General features: G+C 37.7%; 1 protein-coding gene across 5 annotated transcripts in view; it reads right to left on the reverse strand.

The window, feature by feature from the left end:
• DIS3L2 (DIS3 like 3'-5' exoribonuclease 2) overlaps positions 1–18,431 on the reverse strand; it is a 356,855-nt gene that overhangs the window by 193,219 nt on the left and 145,205 nt on the right. For 4 of the 5 annotated variants that reach the window (XR_011467266.1, XM_005906404.2, XM_070385152.1 and 1 more), the window contains one exon: positions 2,867–3,040. Coding sequence is in view for 3 of the 5 variants with exons in the window: in XM_005906404.2 (XP_005906466.2) it covers positions 2,867–3,040 (174 nt within the window). In the remaining 2 variants the exon portion in view is untranslated. Of the gene's footprint in view, positions 1–2,866; positions 3,041–6,819; positions 7,011–18,431 lie in introns of those variants that run through there. The other variant, XR_011467267.1, reaches the window with a different exon arrangement.

Genomic DNA, 18,431 nt, shown 5'->3' on the forward strand with positions numbered 1-18,431 from the left:
TTGGACTCAGTGGGAGAAGGCAAGGGTGAGATGATTTCAGAGAATAGCACTGAAACATGTATATTACCATATGTAAAACAGATGACCATTGCAAGTTCGATGCATGAAGCGGGGCACCCAAAGCTGGTGCTCTGGGACAATCCAGAGGGATAGGGTGGGAAGGGAGGTGGGAGGGGGTTCGGATGGGGGACACATGTATACCTGTAACAATTCATGTTGATGTATGGCAAAAACCATCACACTACTGTTAAGTAATTATCCTCCAAATTAAAATAAATAAATAAAAAAAAATTTAAAAAAAGAGTGATATTTGGCAAAACTAATACAATTATGTAAAGTTTAAAAATAAAATAAAATTAAAAAAAAAAAAAAATAGATAGTGATAGGCAAAAATGATATTTACAAAAGTGAAAAAAAAAATCCCTGTTACTATGCTAACAGCAGAGAGCATCCCACAGGCTCCCTGAATCTTTGGATCCTTGTGCAGGACACATAGGTATATTTTAACAGAAGCCTTCTGCAGAGCAAGACCTCCCAGTCTGTGGTCTAACTCAGAAGGTAACAGGGGCAGAAGAAAAAGGTAATGTGGGGCCATGAGAGGGGAACTGAGCAATACTGGCTGCAGGGACTACTGGCATGACTTATTATTTACCTGCACACTAGGAGTCAGGCTTGGAAAGATTGAGCACCTCTCTCTTCTGATATTTCCATTCATAATTTTAAAAAGTTATAAAGGTTATTTGTTTAAATAACTTGAATAATAGAGCAATTTATAAAATGAAAAGTAAAATACTGCCTCCATGCCTCTTACCACTTCACTGAGTCCATGCACAATAATCACTGTTAGCAGTTTGCTGTGTCTCCTTCCGGGACTTTTTAAAATATATATATATATACTTTCATGTATACATGTATATTATACATATACCTTTACATAGTTTTAAAAACTAGGCTCATATTCTTACTGTTCTGAAACTTGCTTCTTTCACTTTGCAATAAGCCATTCTTTTAGGAAAGTCCACATGGGTCTAGCTTCTTTTTCACAGTGACAGAGAATGCTAGCTTACTGATATGACATAGGTTATGTAACCATTCCTTTACTAGCGGACATCAGCAGTGTCACTTTTATAATAAGGTAGCAACAAACATTCAAGTACATGTGCCCTAATATACTTCCTTGAATAGCATGAATTGAAAGGGTAGGTACATTTAAAATGTCGATAGCTACGGAGGAATAGCTCTACTAACTTACACTTCAAACAACAAAATTCAGTCATCCATTCTATCTTTTTCTTATTAATTTTTTAATAGATTCCTAGATTTAGGAAAAGATCTCAGAAAACAAGTCCCTCCATTTATATATGAGAATATGAAGATTCAGAGAGAATAAGATTATGGCCTCAGGATCCCAAAACCCTTGACAAGATAACTGACCAGAAGCAGTTCTATGAACAATGGTTACTGCTGAAAGCCAAGAAAGCAACTTGAGTTAACTGACTTCAAATATAATGTGTGTTCCATCTGAGTCACTAACAAGTAGGAAAGGGAACCATCAACTCCTTTTCCTTGCCTACCCTTGGCAAGAAAAGGAAAAAAAAAAAAAAGTAAATTCCTAAAAGATACAAAAGCGAGAGGGAGCCGGAAAGGAGGATTCTCAAACTAGGTGGAGTAATGGGCACCACAAGCTTAAGGTACCATAAGTTCAGCTGCATGAAGCGAGCAAGTGTGGTGGTGGAAAAGACTCTGACACGGGATGACCTTAGCAAAAAACCTTCCACGGCCTCAGTGGGTTGTATGAAAAGTTTCTTGGTTCTGAATATCTCCATGTGGCATCCAAAATGAATGCCAGCACTGAAACCAAATTCTGAAGAGAAATATCAGAAAAGAACTAACATCCCACAATGAAGAAACATCTTCAAAGAAGATGTTGTTAAAAAAAAATACCACAAAAGTACTTTCCAACAAATTCCAGACCTAAAAGTAAAGCTTTAAAATGAAGCTCCAAGCACAGAAGTTTTGAATCCTTTGCTCTGTGTCTGAAGAGGCCCACTTAAAGGAGGGCACTTCTAACAAGATAACACTGTCTTTATTGGACCAGACCTATGGGGCTTAGCAATGAGAAAAGAAGGTGGCAACTGTACCTGTTGAAATTAGAATGGTCTAGAAGAGTCAGCACACATTTTCAATAAAGGGCTAGACAGCAAATATCTTAGGCTTTGCAGGCCATATGGCCTCTGTTGCAACTATTCAACCCTGCTATTGTATTGCAAAAAAACAGCCAAAGACAATATATAATCAAATAAGCATGGCTAAGTTTCAGCACAACTTTATGAATGCTGAAATTTGAATTTTATATAATTTTCATAAAAAATTATTGTTTTAATTTTTTGCAACCATGAAAAAATATAAAAACCATTCTTAGCTCACAAGTGCATGCAAGTGTGCTCAGTCACGTCTGACTCTTTGCAACTCCATGGGCTGTGGCTTAACAAGATCCTCTGTCCATGGGATTTTCCAGGCAAGAATACTGGAGTGGGTTGCCATTTCCTTCTCTAGGGGATCTTCCCGACCCAGGGATGGAACCCACGTCTCTGGTGTCTCCTGCATTGGCAGATGGATTGTTTACCACTGAGCCACCTAGGAAGCCTTCTTAGCTCACAGGCTGTAAGTAAACAGGCAATAGGCTAGGTTTAGCTCACAAGGCATGACTGGTCAACCTCTGGTACAGAGCACTTGAGTTTCAATTGTACGGAACTTGAGCGTTGGTGGAAAGATGGCAACATCTGAGGCCAGCTCCTCAGAAAGTTAAGTCAGAAGACAGAAAGGTAGAAAACGTGTCATTTTTTAAAGGGTTTCAGATATTTACCTTAAATCTCTTCTCCTGCTGAATTCCTCTGGTGGTATTGTCCAAGGCAGGCCCTGAGGGAGGCATTCTAAAACTTCTGAAGAGAAATCAGAGAAATCCACACCATATTCTGTAAGTATCCCTTCTGTTTCAGGCTCAATTTCACCAGCCTGTCCAAGACTCTTTGCCAGCTGCCTGTGTACGGGATGGACAGGAAAGACTGTGTTAGTAATGGAACGTGGGCAACCTGTCTCCTCTCTCAAGTTAAGGTTGTCTTTCGAACTCTCCTGCCCCTCCCCCGGCAGGAACACCATCACCAGTGAATGAACAGGGGGCCAAGCCGAAGAGCTTAGGATACTCTTGTCTTGTTAATGCCATGATTACAGTGTACTGTTACCTTTCCTCAGGAATGCTGACCCACGGAGAAGGGCCAGACAACCCTCTGTGGGACTCCTGCAGTTGTTCTTCGTGGAGAAGTGAAAGCTTTTGTCAATTACTTCTCTTGTAAACACCTTTAGAGACAATTCTGATCAACCCAGTTTGCTGTTAAATCACTAGTTTCACACTGATTATACCTTACGTCATGCTCACTAAATCAGATCTGATGTTTTCATTTATTTCACAACTACTAATTTTTGCCTTAATGGTTTAAGACGTTTTGTCTGAACACAAAAGCTATATATATTCACTTTAGAGAAGTTATTAATAGAAAAGATAGAAATATACCAAGAAGAAAACTGAAGTTATCTTTAATCCAGTCACCCAGCAAATGATCATTCACATTTTAGGGTCCTGGACCATTAAAAGTAAGACTGTATTGAACAGGACAGTCCTGTCACTATGAGTAGGGTTCCATCTTTTAGAAGGCTGATCTTACTCTTTATCTGTGAGTCATCTACACAAACATCAAAACTGATAACCCTCCATTCTTGTAAGTACTGGCATGCCACATACAGCCAAGTCTAAAGTTAAGTGGTGAATGCTGATAGTCAATAGGAAATACGAAATGAGTCTTAAATCAGCTGCCTTTGTTGAGAGTGTTGAGGAGACCAGAGTTGGCTACCTCCTCCACTGCATAGGTCTATTCATCCACCAGGGTGACCCAGGAATCTACCTTCAGTAATTCCTGCAAGGAGTTTAGCTCTGGCGTTAGGGCCTTCTCTGGGGCCACGTGATTTCTTTGAAGAAGATTCTGTTTCCTTATATGAGGGTAGATGCCTGGGTACTAGAGTTCATAGGTACACAGTGGTATAGGAGGACTGGGAACGTGGTTGCCTTATATGCAGACTTTTAACAAATTTTCGGCCTCAATCCTGGAACATGGCAGTGGTGGTAGAACGGTTGGCCCCACTTCTCATATGCCAGCCAAGAGAGAGCAGCCCACTGCTGATACATACACCTGCCCACCAGCACAGGCTTGAGGCAGCCTGTGGGCATTTCACATACAATGGTGGCTCAGACCAGTGCCTCTTCTCAAAGTTAGGTGGTGATTTCCCACAAATCATATCAAAAAGACAGCAAAAATACATGGGAAAAAAAATGAAAGAAAGCTATCTGGTAGATCCATGAATATATGAAAATTAAATAACCCATGGGTTAATGAAGAAATAAAAAGAGAATTAGAAAATATTTTGAACTGAATGAAATACAATATATCAATATTTGTGAGATGCAGCTAAAGCAGTGCTGTGAGGAAAACTTACAGCATTAAATGCTCATATTAGAAAAGAAGAAATGAGTCAGTGAACTAAACTTCTATCTTAAAAAACTGAAAAAAGAAAAGCAAACTAGATCCCAGGTAAGCAGAAGGAAGGACATAATAAAGAAATAAAAATCAATGACTAGAAAACTAATAAATAATAAAGAAAACCAATAAAATCAAAAGCTGATTCTTTGAAAAGAAAATAAAATAGGTAAGTTTCTGGTGAGGCTGATCAAGAAAAATAAGGAATAAGTTTTCATTATTATAGATCTTTTGAGCATTAAAATAATAATAAGGGAATTATAAATGACTTTAGGCCAATAAATCCAATAACTTGGATGAAATGGATAAATTCCATGAAAGACACACACTGCCTAAGACTAGTCAAGGAGATACCAACACTATATATCCCTTCATCTACTAAAGAAACCAAATTCATAGTTTAAAATATTTCCACAAAGACAAAATGCAGGCCCAAATGGTTTCACTGGAGAATGCTACCAAGTCTTTATGAAAGAATTCATACTAACTTCACACAAACTCTTTCAGAATATAGAATAGGACGGAACACTTCCTAACTAGTTTTATGAAGCCAGCATTACTCTGATACCAAAATGAGACAAAAGATTCATGAGATCAATATCCCTCATGAAAAACAGACTTAAAATTCTTATGAAATATTAGCAAACAGAGTTCAGCAATATATAAAAGGGCCAAATAATTCAAGATCTGTCCGACATTCAAAAATTTACTCTATTTAATTACTCAGCTAGCAAACAATGAAAAAATACATACAATCATCTCAACAGAATAAAAAAAAATTTGACAAAATTCAACATCTATTTATGACCAAAACACTCAGCAAATGAGTAATGAACAGGAACATCTTCAATTTAACAGAGAAAGTCTAAATGCTTTCCTCAAGATCAGGAAGAAAACAAGTTCACTCTCTTTGGTTCGGTTGGTACTGTTCACCAATAGTACCAAACATGGTATCAGATGTCCCAGTAAGAACCATAAGGCAAGAAAATGAAGAAAAGGAATGCAAATGAGAAAGACTTCCACATTGCATGTGAGTGGGCCAAAGGAGTATAATTCCCATTACAGAAATGAGCAGCTTCCTACTTAGACTCTGCTTCAGCTCAAGGCTTTGAATGTGAAGAGAGTGACACAAAGACAAAGGGGTGCTTAGGACCCATTCGTGGTGGCTACAGGGCTGCCAGTGAAAGCAGTGGTGGCAGCAGTGCCCAGTGGCAATGCTGTCTTGCAAGTGGTAAGAACCACTGCCATCGTGACCAAACTAATCCTGATAAAAGACAATGGCTAGACCTTGCTCTTGGCTTTCCAGGTTGGCCTTTCTTCCTTCCCATAACTTTCTCAGGACATTCAAGACTCTCACTGTTACTATGAACCCTTCAGTATCCCTCTAATAAATTCCTTTTTCAACCACAGTTGTTTTCTCTTATTTTGCAACCAAGGATCCAGATAGTTAAAAACTCAGGTCTCACTAATTTTCAAAATGACAACATTATTATCTGTGTATTATCCTCATTCTCTAGAATGAAGTTCCTGTTGAGGATCTGGGAAATCTGTTGTCAACGCCTTTTAAGTTTAAAGGACATTTTGGAGACTGATTCGTATTTTGAAAATCAAGTGGGACATGAGTTACGTCCAACCCACTTAAAGAATTAATTATTCTCACAGGTTCCTAAGGTTCTGTTCTCTACACCCATTTCCTAATACAAACATGTTTGTCTGGTTCTTGGTGTAAGCATGAGAAACTAACTCTGGTTTGAAAAGAAAGTTTTTGGAAAGATACCAAAAGCTCACAGAAACAGTGAGAGATGTGGAAAACCTGAAAAGAGGATAGAAACAAAAGAACTATGTGCTCAACCTCTAAAGTCTTAATTTCAGGCTAAGATGGAAACTCAGTGACTTCCTATGTATATCAAAAAAGTTTTCTGAGTCTATTGCAGCTTCCAGGCTAAGACAGCAAATAAACAAAAATCAAAGGGTGATAAATCACTACCATCATTAAATTCAGAGTCTCACCAAATCTCTTACATGAAAAGTAGGAATACTTATCAGAAAGAGTAAGCCTCAAAAGAACCAAACCATATATATTTATCTATATATGTATATATAGATATATATTATATGATATATATTTCATATATATATATATATATACATGAAATACAAGATTAAGAAATACAAGATACAGGAAGATGCAGAAAGGTCTGAGTACCTTGGATGCCTAGTTCCAACTGACCTTTCATTGTCACGAATCATAAGTGGACTCTGGTAGTATATCCATTCTAAGGGATGGTCTCTGAAAAGACAGTGGAGCAGAAACTTCCTCCCTGCAGGTAGAACTTGAAGCAATACATCCATGGGCTACTTTGGCTGAAGAAAGATGGCCTGATGGGCAGTGGCTACAAGTTTAGCCAGATGGATAGGGACCTGAAAGAAGAAAGATTGGAGGACTGGTGACAAAGACATCTGAGGGACAGACATGGAGAAATGGGCCTAGAGTATAGCTATTTGTGTTCCATGAGAATGCTCAGCATAAGACTCTCACTGTGGGGGCAAGATGATCTACCTTGAAAATGTCAACCAACCCCCTTCCCCAGGCACTGCAGTGTTTGCTCAACTGGCATCAGAACAAAGTACCTGGTAGCAGGAAATGAGCTCCACACATGAGCTTCCTCTCACCAACGACAACCAGGCCACCACACTTAGAGGATGCCAGTTTTCCAGCAGCAGCAACCAACTCTGAGCCTCCAATACAGAACCATGGCAGGAGGACCCACCAACCTGCTGAAGGCAGATGAAGTTTGCTGAGCTCTTCTCTGATGGAGAGGGCAGTAATCTTTCTCCATTAAAAGAAACACTAAACCTGGGTTTGGCTTGACCGTCTTCATTTGTTCTACCCACCCTGCTTATATAAGCATCATAATCCATAGATTTATCAAATACTGTTCAAGCTTATTATGTTATCTCATTCAATATTTTGTAGTCAACAATTTCTGCCTCAACTAAGACCAGACACAGCGAAAAAATATTTTCTAAAAAAACTATTTGCAATTCAAGTCAGCTGAGAGATGATTCAGAAATAAGGATTCAAAGGTAGCAAGTAATGATGTAAAGAAGATAATCATATATTGAGACACATGAAATTACCAATATATTTGACCATGTTTTACCTAGAAAACACAATTTCACATGATTCTCCCCATAGTATTAAATACCATGTAAAATAATTAACCATACATATAATCCAACAGCATACACAGTTTCTGGGAGAAGCATAAACAACAAAGCAGATCATATAGCATTTATTAGAGAATATGAAAAGAAACACATTCTGACACGTGGTAAGAGTCTCAGTTTTTGTGAGGCTGCCTTTAAATACAGTGGCCATCCTATTCCTACTTGGTGAGGTTGCAGTGGTCAAAACTAATTATCTTATGCTTGTAATGGAGGGCTTAAATGCCTGAGCAGAAGGCATTTTGTAATATCCAACTTTAAAAATATAACACTAAAATCTAAGAACTCATTAAAGATGGGGTGGGAGGCAGGAAGAAGAGCCATTCCAGGTGTTCTATTAAAAAAATACTTCATGTAAACAGGAAGAAAGAGGCAAGAGAAATGGGAGAAGAATAAAACATAGTTTACATGCATGCAGACACATAAATTACTAACAACCAGAGATGCTAGCAAGAACTCAAAAATTTTATGAAAATATCACCACTAAAGAACAGCTCAAAGTAAAGATCCAAGTGCATAAGAAATAAATTTCACAAAAGGAAATAAAAACTAGTGTGATTTCTAGTTTTCTAACTATGTCTAGGAAATAGGAAATAAGTAGAAAGGAAAAATAAAATTAATGAAGAACTGACACTATCTGAAAAAATAAGACTCATAGAGAAAAGTCTGAAAGAAGTGGGGGAAAAATGAAATTAGAAAGTATTATGCAAAGAGTGTGAAAAGATTATAGGGAAAACAGATATGAAAGGCAAATGAAGGAGAACAAATTTTGGCATGACTTATACTCCTGAAGGAAGGAACTACATATATGAAACAGAAAGCATTTTCCAAAATATCATAAGACCATTTCCCTGAAATCAAAGAAATTTTACAGACATGGTATGCCATGTCTCAGGAAAAACTAATACAGAAAATTATCACTGAAGTTTGTGGACTTAAAGATGAAGTTTTTGGGGGTTTTTTAACACGCAAGAACTCAGGGAATATAATTCTCACAAACCCTTTCTGAAAGACTACTAAGTGAAAACAAGTCTACCAAGAGAGGGAGAAATTTTCCAAAAGAAGACTAGTGCTAACATTTTTGCATTGTGCCTTATGTTTGGATGAAAACAAATGTTTTGTAAATGTTTGCCAAGTCATCTGCCCTGACTTTTCCATCTGTATCATGCACACATATGTTATTTCTATGTATTTCAACATAGTTTCTTGTTTTGTACTTATTCTGCTCTCAGAGTATTTTCCTATGCTCTATCTTTATAGATACGTATATAAGCATAATTATGACTGTGGCCACGAATTGGGTGAAAATCTGCTAAAGAAACCATTGCAAAAACAAAGCAAAGTTGCATAAAAAATACTAGAAAGTATTATACGTTGTGCCATTCTGGGTAAGAAGCTGTTTAATACAAAATCATTAGACTCCTGGTTGTCAAATTAAGTTTTAAAAAATAACAATATATAATGTTACTGTATCATATTAATAAATGTAACATTAATAAAATAAAAAAAGACTAGTGCTGAGTGCTGTATCCACTTCCACTGGGGTGAGAAGGTGAAAAGAAAGGACAAAAGCAAGCAGGTGATGATGGACCTAGTATTTGTCAGAACAAGTCACAGCAATCATCGGCCCTTTGCTGACATTTAAAGAAAAAAACACTTTATCTTTCATCTCATTTAATTTTATTCTTGCTTTGTGTTCTGGCAATATTTTTTTCACCAGGCTCTATTCTAAGTCCAAAGAATCTTGAATTGTTCATTGAAATTGGAACATGGCTCATAAAGATGAAATTATATTTTGATTAGGGCCTCCAACTGCGATCAATGACTCAAGTTTCTTTTTCTTTTTTTAAATTTTATTTTATTTTTAAACTTTATAATATTGTATTGGTTTTGCCAAATATCGAAATGAATCCGCCACAGGTTTACATGTGTTCCCCATCCTGAACCCTCCTCCCTCCTCCCTCCCCATACCATCCCTCTGGGTCGTCCCAGTGCACCAGCCCCAAGCATCCAGTATCGTGCATCCAAGTTTCTATTAGTAGTAATTAATATTTATTTTTATTAAGTTCCAGAAAACGTTTCTCAAGTGCCATATTTAAATAATTTATTATGGATATTCACTTGAGATATATGTGATAGCAGCATAGACTAAACAGCTTGCAGGAGATAAAAATCTAACAGGTCAGCATTAAACTTAGATGCATTCAGAACTTAGATGCCCCAGAAAGAATCATATGCTGCCTACTTATGAATTCTGCTGTCACTCTAAAATCCATAATGTCTTAGGATCTAAACAAAAGCAGAATCTAGTAGAGAATCGATTTATACACTGTATATTTTCCTCTTACAGAAGGATCTGTTTTATATTTTTATTTCAGTTGTAAATTTTATTTTATATGAATACTGAAAGTAACTTTCATCTGTTAGAGCTCAAATATTACAGCTTTCTAAGTAATTTCTGTCTTTCATTCACTGTCTGCAAAAATGGAAACAGTTGCTTTAGGACAATATGACTCAATGTTGCATCAAAATGTCTGGCCCATTCTCTTAAAAACCAACTTTATTGTTGTTGTTCAAGTAAAGAGATACCTGGCTGCTGCTGCTACTGCTAAGTCACTTCAGTCGTGTCCGACTCTGTGTGACCCCATAGGCGGCAGCCCACCAGGCTCCCCCGTCCCTGGACGGGGACACTGGAGTGGGTTGCCATTTCCTAGATACCTGGAGTAACAGGCAAATTTGGCCTTGGTGTACCAAATGAAGCAGGGCAAAGGGTAACAGAGTTCTGCCAAGAGAACTCGTTGGTCATAGCAAACACCGTCTTCCAACAACACAGAGAGATGACTCTACAAATGGATATCACCAGATGGTCAATACCGAAATCAGACTGATTATATTCTTTGCAGCCGAAGAAGGAGAAGCTCTATACAGTCAGCAGAAACAAGATCAGGTGCTGACTGTGGCTCAGATCATGAATGCCTTAGTGCAAAATACAGATTTAGATTGGAGAAAGTAGAGAAAACCACCAGGAAACTCAAGTATGACCTAAATCAAACCCCTTACAATTATACAGTGCAAGTGACAAATAGAGACAAGGGATTAGATCTGATAGAGTGTCTGAAGAACTATGGATGGAGGTTCGTGACACTGTACAGGAGGGGGTGATCAAACCATTCCCAAGAAAAAGAAATGCAAAAAGGCAAAATGGTTGCCTGAGGAGGTCTTATAAAGGGCTAAGAAAAGAAGAGAAGTAAAAGGCAAGGAAGAAAAGGAAAGATATACCCATATGAATGCAGAGTTCCAAAGAATAGTACGGAGAAATAAAGTCTTCCAAAGCGAACATGGAAAGAAATAGAGGAAAATAATAGAATGGGAAAGACTAGAGATATCTTCAAGAAAATTGGAGACACCAAGGGAATATTTCATACATACACAGATGGGCACAATAAAGGACAGAAACAGTATGGACCTAACAGAAGCAGAAGATATTAAGAAGAGGTGGCAAGAATACACAGAAGAACTGTACAGAAAAGATCTTAATGACCCAAATAACCACAATGGTGTGATCATGCACCTAGAACCAGACATCCTGGAATGCGAAGTCAAGTGGGCCTTAGGAAGCATCACTATGAACAAAGCTAGCGGAGGTAATGGAATTCCAACTAAGCTATTTCTAATCCTAACAGATGATGCTGTTAAAGTGCTACACTTAATATGCCAGCAAATTTGGAAAACTCAGCAGTGACCACAGGACTGGAAAAGGTCAGTTTTCATTCCAATCCCAGAAAAGGGCAATGCCAAAGAATGTTCAAACTAATGCACAATTGTACTCATTTCACATGCTAGCAAAGTAATGCTCAAAATTCTCTATGCTGGGCTTCAACAGTACATGAACCGAGAACTTCCAGATGTTCAAGCTGTATTTAGAAAAGGAGAGATCAAATTGCCAACATCTGTTGGATCATCGAAAATTGCTAGCAAGAGAATTCCAGAAAAACATCTGCTTCATTGACTATGCTAAAGCCTTTGACTATGTGGATCACAACAAACTGTGGAAAATTCTGAAAGAGATGGGAATACCAGACTACCTTACCCCCTCCTGAGAAACCTGTATGCAGGTCAAGAAGCAACAGTTAATACCAGACATGGAACAACTGACTGATTCCAAATTGGGAAAGGAGCACATCAAGGCTGTATATTGTTACCCTGCTTAACTTCTATGCAGAGTACACCATGTGAAATGCCGGTCTGGAGGAGCCACAAGCTGGAATCAAGATTGCCAGGAGAAGTATCAATAACCTCAGATATGCAGATGAGACCACCCTTATGGCACAAAGTGAAGAGGAGCTAAAGAGCCTCTTGATGGAAGTGAAAGAGGAGAGTGAAAAAGTTGATTTAAAACTCAACATTCAAAAAACAAAGATTATGGCATCCGGTTCCATCACTTCATGGCAAATAGATGCGGAAACAATGGAAACAGTGAGAGACCTTTATTTTCTTTGGCTCTAAAATCACTGCAGATGGTGATTGCAGCCATGAAATTAAAAGACGCTTGCTCCTTAGAAGTAAAGCTATGACCAACCTAAACAGCATATTAAAAAGCAGAGACATTACTTTGCCAATAAAGGTTCATATACCCAAAGCTATGATTTTTTCCAGTAGTCATGTATGGATGTGAGAGCTGGACTATAAAGAAGGTTGAGCGCTGCTTTTGAACTGTGGTGCTGGAGAAGATTCTTGCGAGTCCCTTGGACTACAAAGAGATCAAACCCATCAATCCTAAAGGAAATCAGTTCTGAATATTCATTGGAAGGACTGATGCTGAACCTGAACCTAGAATACTTTGGCCACCTGATGCAAAGAACTGACACCTTAGAAAAGACCCTGATGCTGGGAAAGATTGAAGGCAGGAGGAAAAGGGGACGACAGAGGATGAGATGGTTGGATGGCACCCCCAACTCAATGGACATGAGTTTGAGTAAACTCCAGGAGTTGGTGATGGACAGGGAGGCCTGGTGTGCTGCAGTCCATGGGGTCACAAATAGTTGGACACAACTGAGCAACTGAACAACAAATCCATGACATACTGACATGGTACTGCTGGTTCTAGAGCATAAAAGGGCTATACAGCTCCTTCCTTAAGCAATGTATCTCTATCTTAAAGGCACTTCCTTTATGACTTCCATGTTGAACTAGGCCCACAAAACAAAACAAGCTCATTCACCTTCACAGAATATAGCAGCAAGGCTATGGAGTCATTCCTCCCCCAGAGCAGATCTCTCTCCTCAGAACTATTACTCTCCTTTGGTTCTATTTCCTTTCTGGAACATGCCTCTTTCCAGCTGCCTAACAATGCTTTAGGTACATCTCTTATTTATTAATAGATGAGGAGAATCATCCTAGAGGGAATACACATTTCTTTGTTTCTGTATCTTACACTGAGACTCTGTTCATCTTAAGAGCCCAGTAAAAGATGGTTGAATGAATAAATAAACAAATGAATGCTCTCGAGCCTGGAAAAAATGTATTCTATTCCTTACTTGAAACTCCAAAGGAAAAGAAGAAAACTGAAGATGGTAAAATACAACCAAATAAAACCCAAAGTCGTGGACCTAAGTAAACACCTGAGTCCTTTGATAACCAGCTGCCACATTAGCAAAGTTATTAATATTAACATATCAAAGAACCAAGAACAAGAAAAAAAATGCCTGCTACTATTTCTTTCACTCAAAATTGACCTGACATTACTTACTGATGTGGAAAATATCACTTCTTTAATTATGAGTTGCCAGTTCAAGAAGACTTGAAAAAGAAATATTTTAGGGATTTGAATGAAAGAAACAAATCTGTTTACCAATGATATGATTACCTACAGAAAAAATCCAAAGGAAATTATATCCAAAGTATTAAAATTAATAAGGGGATTTAGCAATGAGGCTGGATAAAGGATTAATAAACAAAAATTAATTATAACTTTAAAAATTAATTATAACTTTATACACAAGCACCAAAAAGCTAGAAAATGCAATTTAAGTGCCTGCTTTTCAGAAGTCAACATTAACAACATGAACAGACAATTCACAAACCAAGGAAAAGGTGTTTTCCATATTATTAACTGCTAAAAGGCTACTTTCTAGGTTTTTTTTTTAACTCCAGAAAATCAAATGACAAAGAGGCCAATTTAAAAAGAATGCTAACATGAGTGGGTAAAATTTTAAGAAAAGAGAATTACAAAGTCCCAAGTATATTAAATAGTATATTTATAAGGGAAAATAATAAAGTTAGGAATCCTGGCAGATAACTCCTTAGTCAAGTGATCAAGGTCAACATCACCAGTATACATACTGATATCATGTACCCACTGATATGCTGCACTTCATTTTGTGGTATCCTTCTCAATAATGCTTAAGCTGAATCCAGCCATGAGAAAACATTAGACAAACACAAACTGAGAAACATTCTACAAAACTGACCAGTACTCTTCAAAATCGTCAACGGAAGACAAGGCTGAGAAATGGTCACAAATTGGAAAAACTACAGTGACATGACAACTGCAAAGTAGAATCCTACCAGATTCTCGAACAGAAAAAGGGGGTTAGTAGAAAAACTGATAAGATCTGAATAAATTCTATACTTTATATAATAGTATTGTACCAGGGTTAATTTCTTAGTTTTGACAAATATTCTATAATAAGATGTTCACATAAGGAAAAGCTAGGTAAAGAACATAGGAACTCTCTACCATTTTTGCAATTTCTGTAAATCTAAATTATCTAAACAAAAAATTAACTGTGGAAAAAATATGAGGAAAGACACAAAGATAGTCTCTAAGAGAGGAAACATAATGACTATAAATATATGAAAAGATGCTCAATCTCATTAGTAATTTGTTGTCATTTGTTCAGTTGCTGAGTCAAGTCCTACTCTTTACTGCTAGATAAATAAATTATATTTCTGCAAATAGAAATATTATGAATTAAAATGAATGAAATATATGAATGCATCTTGGAAACATAATGTTAAAAGAAAAAAAGGCAAGTCACAGAAGAATATGTGTAGCCTTGTATTTTTTATAAGGTTCAGAAACAAGCAAAACTAACACTTTTAGGGATATAAATATGAGCAAATTATAAGGAAAAGCATATGTCTGAGACAATGGTTACCTCTTGGGAAAACATTAAGGGTTAGGATAGAGAGGAATACACAAGGAGCTTCAACACTATTGTGACAGATTCCTTAATCTGGGTGGTGAGTTCAAGGGTTGGTTTAAATACCAGAACTCAAAAATCACATAAATGTTACATGTATTCTTTTAACTGTGAAACATATTTTGCAATTGATGTTAGTAAATATTTTAAAAATAATATTTTAGACAAATATATACCAAACCCTTAATAGTGATTATTTCAGGGGATGAAATTCTGGAAATTTTTCACTTTCTATAGTATATATTTTAAATAATATTAAGTATATAGCATATATGTCCTGGAAAAAATTAAAATTTTCTAAAATTTTTGCTACTGCAATAACAAATAGATGTGAGAAAGCTTTCCTAGTTAGAATAATCTAAATGATCACTACCTCAATTTTCCTCATTCACCAGAGTTCTTCCACACATACTGCTCCCATTCACAATCCATGATATGACAACTGGGTCCTACTATAAAATTAATCAGGACAGAGCTGAAACATTTCTAGCTCCTTACAGTTGGGAGCTATGTGTACATGTAAACATTCTATACACATCAGCATTTTTAGGGTTCACTGTTCTGGGTAATGTGCCATTAAAACCTTACTGAGGGAAAAGACCAGCTACAGGCAGGAGAAATTAAGATAAGAAAGTCCTACAAATTGGCCCCTGGGCCTTAAAGAAAATTGGGAAGGTAACAGTCAACACTGGTGTTGCAAGCCATTCATCCTCCTTTTCCATCACAACTTCTCATCAAGTTTTAGCCTTAAAACTCGGCTACACACAGCAAGGCAGCCCTGCCCTCTTGCAGTGATTGTCACTATCATTATCACCCTCACACGCCTTCACGCATACTGGCCCATGTTGGAAACCCCATGCAAACAGATACAATGGTATCCGATCCCTGAGAACCTGCAAGTGGAAAACAATAAACATGGCCTCATCTAGGGCTCAGAACTTCGGTAACAAGACACAGTGAAAACAGAGTGTGGCAAATACTTGGGCTGTATTATTTTAGGTATTATTTCCTAAAATCAAGAGAAAAGAACACATCATTTCCCCTTTTCTGGCTCAGTATTATGATGCCGCAAAAGTCAGTAAGTAAGGAATTGGGGATTTTAGAGAAAGCTCGGGCGGATCAGTGATGACAAAATGCGGAAGAGAAGTAAGGCTCAACAACGTTTGATTTTAGGGAAGGCCCAGAAGATTGACAGTAAAGAGTTTAACGTCAATGTGAAGGGAGCAAAGAGGAGGCTGAAAGCATTTAAGGGGTAAAGGAGAAGGCTGATGGTAGCTAAGCTTCTCTAGTACTTTAATATTTTCAAGAAGATTGTGGATGAAGCTGACAACCGTGGAAGAAGTGTTAATGACTGCACGTGGTGCAAGGAGGGAACAATTCGGAAGCAAAGCCTGCATCAGGACTACTCTCTTCCACTCCTTTTATTTTTGTTTGGTTTGGACCAAGATGCTCTCAGTGCTGCTTACATAGCTTTTTCCAAAGTGGGTCCTCAGAAGCCACGAGGTAGAGCCCAACAGTCACACAGAAAGAGCTCCCTCCTCAGCCTAATTTGCTTCATGTCCACCAGCCAAGACAGAGTCACTCCTCCTGAAAAGGTCTTACAAAGTCTGAGTTTGGTAATACAAGTTTTCAGAATTACATAACACAGCCTCTTCCTCAGGAAAGTCTTCAGACAACGAACATCCTCTTGAAAAGGTGAAATACTCCGCACAGGGGGAAGGACTGGATGGAGCTATTTTTTCAATTTACTAACCTTATAGGCTATGCTTCCATGAAACAAACCAATGTATCCTGTTTGTTTTTTTCTACCAACCTAGTTATTGTTTCATCTTCCTAAATACACGTTAATGTAATGTCTACCTCCTAAATTCGTATCTACCACATAAGAAATTTTGCATCTATCAAACCTAAATAGAAGAGTAAAAGTATTTGCTTCTGTCAGTCAACAAATGTATCTGATGGTCTGATTACTGAAATCTTAAGGGTACAAAGGCAAGAGTTGAAGAAGATACCAGAACAGACCCCCTTCCCCATCAACCACTTCCCTCCCCACCACACGCGTCGTCAATGAGAACTCCCCTTCTCCTTTCACCTCACCCAGTCCCTCTCTGCAGTGCAAGCTGCCGTCCATTCCCTCTCTTTAAATGTGTAGTACTACGACATTAAGCCTGGACAATCCCATGTTCAACACCAATTTTTTCAACCATGCGGCACATGCACTGACCTATTCATTTTCCTCTTTCTCAAGCCTCAAAGCTACCAAACTTTGCTAGTTTATAGTATTAATAAAATAAAATATGTCAGTTTGTTCTAGGTCAATTCATGCCATAGATCTTTAGTCAGTCTTCAGTGTTGCCAAGAGACACTGTTATGTTTTTCACAGTAGTTGCTGTAAAACTTTTCCATCTTCTTCAAGATTTATCTTTAAATATTCCAGAAGAAGAAACTATGACCAATCTAGGAGAAAGTGATCTTGGTACTTCCATGCTTATGACATCCTGGGAGGAAAGGCTTGGACTGTAAACTCTAGACTTTAGGAGAACAGATTTCACAAATAATACAGGCATGATTTCACTGTAAGAGTTTCTAAAGGAAAAAATTATTTAAGAGAGTTGGGAAGCTCTTTTTTTTTAATTAAACTTTTTATTTTGTATTGGGGTGTAGCCAATTAACAAACAATGTTATGATAGTTTTGGGTGACAGTGAAAGGACTCGGCCATACACGCATATATACAAGTGTCCATCCTCCCCCAAACTCCCCTCTGACACATAACACTGAGCAGAATTCCACGTGCTATACAGTAGGTCCTCGTTGGTTATCCATTTTCAGTATACCAGTGTGTACATGTCCATCCCAAACTTTCTAGTTATCCCTTTATGAGAGTTGGGAAGCTCTTAAATCTGTAAGTCTGATTATATAGTTACAAATCATTCCAGCAAGGAAGCAAATGTGGCTTTTTAAGTATCTTGGACAAGAGTTCTAATACTAAATAGAAAAAGTACTAAGTATGTTGTGATGCATAGCAAAAAGCAGTGATGCCTAAAGCCAGTAAGAGTTCCTTAAGAACAGATTACCTTTAGGCTTTTGATAGCATTACAGGATTAAGATTCATGGAAGTGTGGTATATGATATATATACATACACATAGGTGAATAGGGCTCAACTGAAATCTCTCATGACCATTCCAAGAACAAAATAAAAAATAACTTTTTAACAACCAGAAGTCTCTAGTACTGTAATACTCTTTGGGCTCCCCTTAAATGGGCTACCCTGGTGGTGCAGATGGTAAAGAGTCTGCCTGCAGTGTGGGAGACCTGGGTTCAATCCCTGGGTCAGGAAGATCCCCTGGAGAAGGAAATGGCAACCCACTCCAGTATTTTTGCCTGGAAAATCCCATGGATGGAGGAG

Source organism: Bos mutus, chromosome 2 (assembly GCF_027580195.1).
Source record: "Bos mutus isolate GX-2022 chromosome 2, NWIPB_WYAK_1.1, whole genome shotgun sequence".
Taxonomy (NCBI): Eukaryota; Metazoa; Chordata; class Mammalia; order Artiodactyla; family Bovidae; genus Bos; species Bos mutus.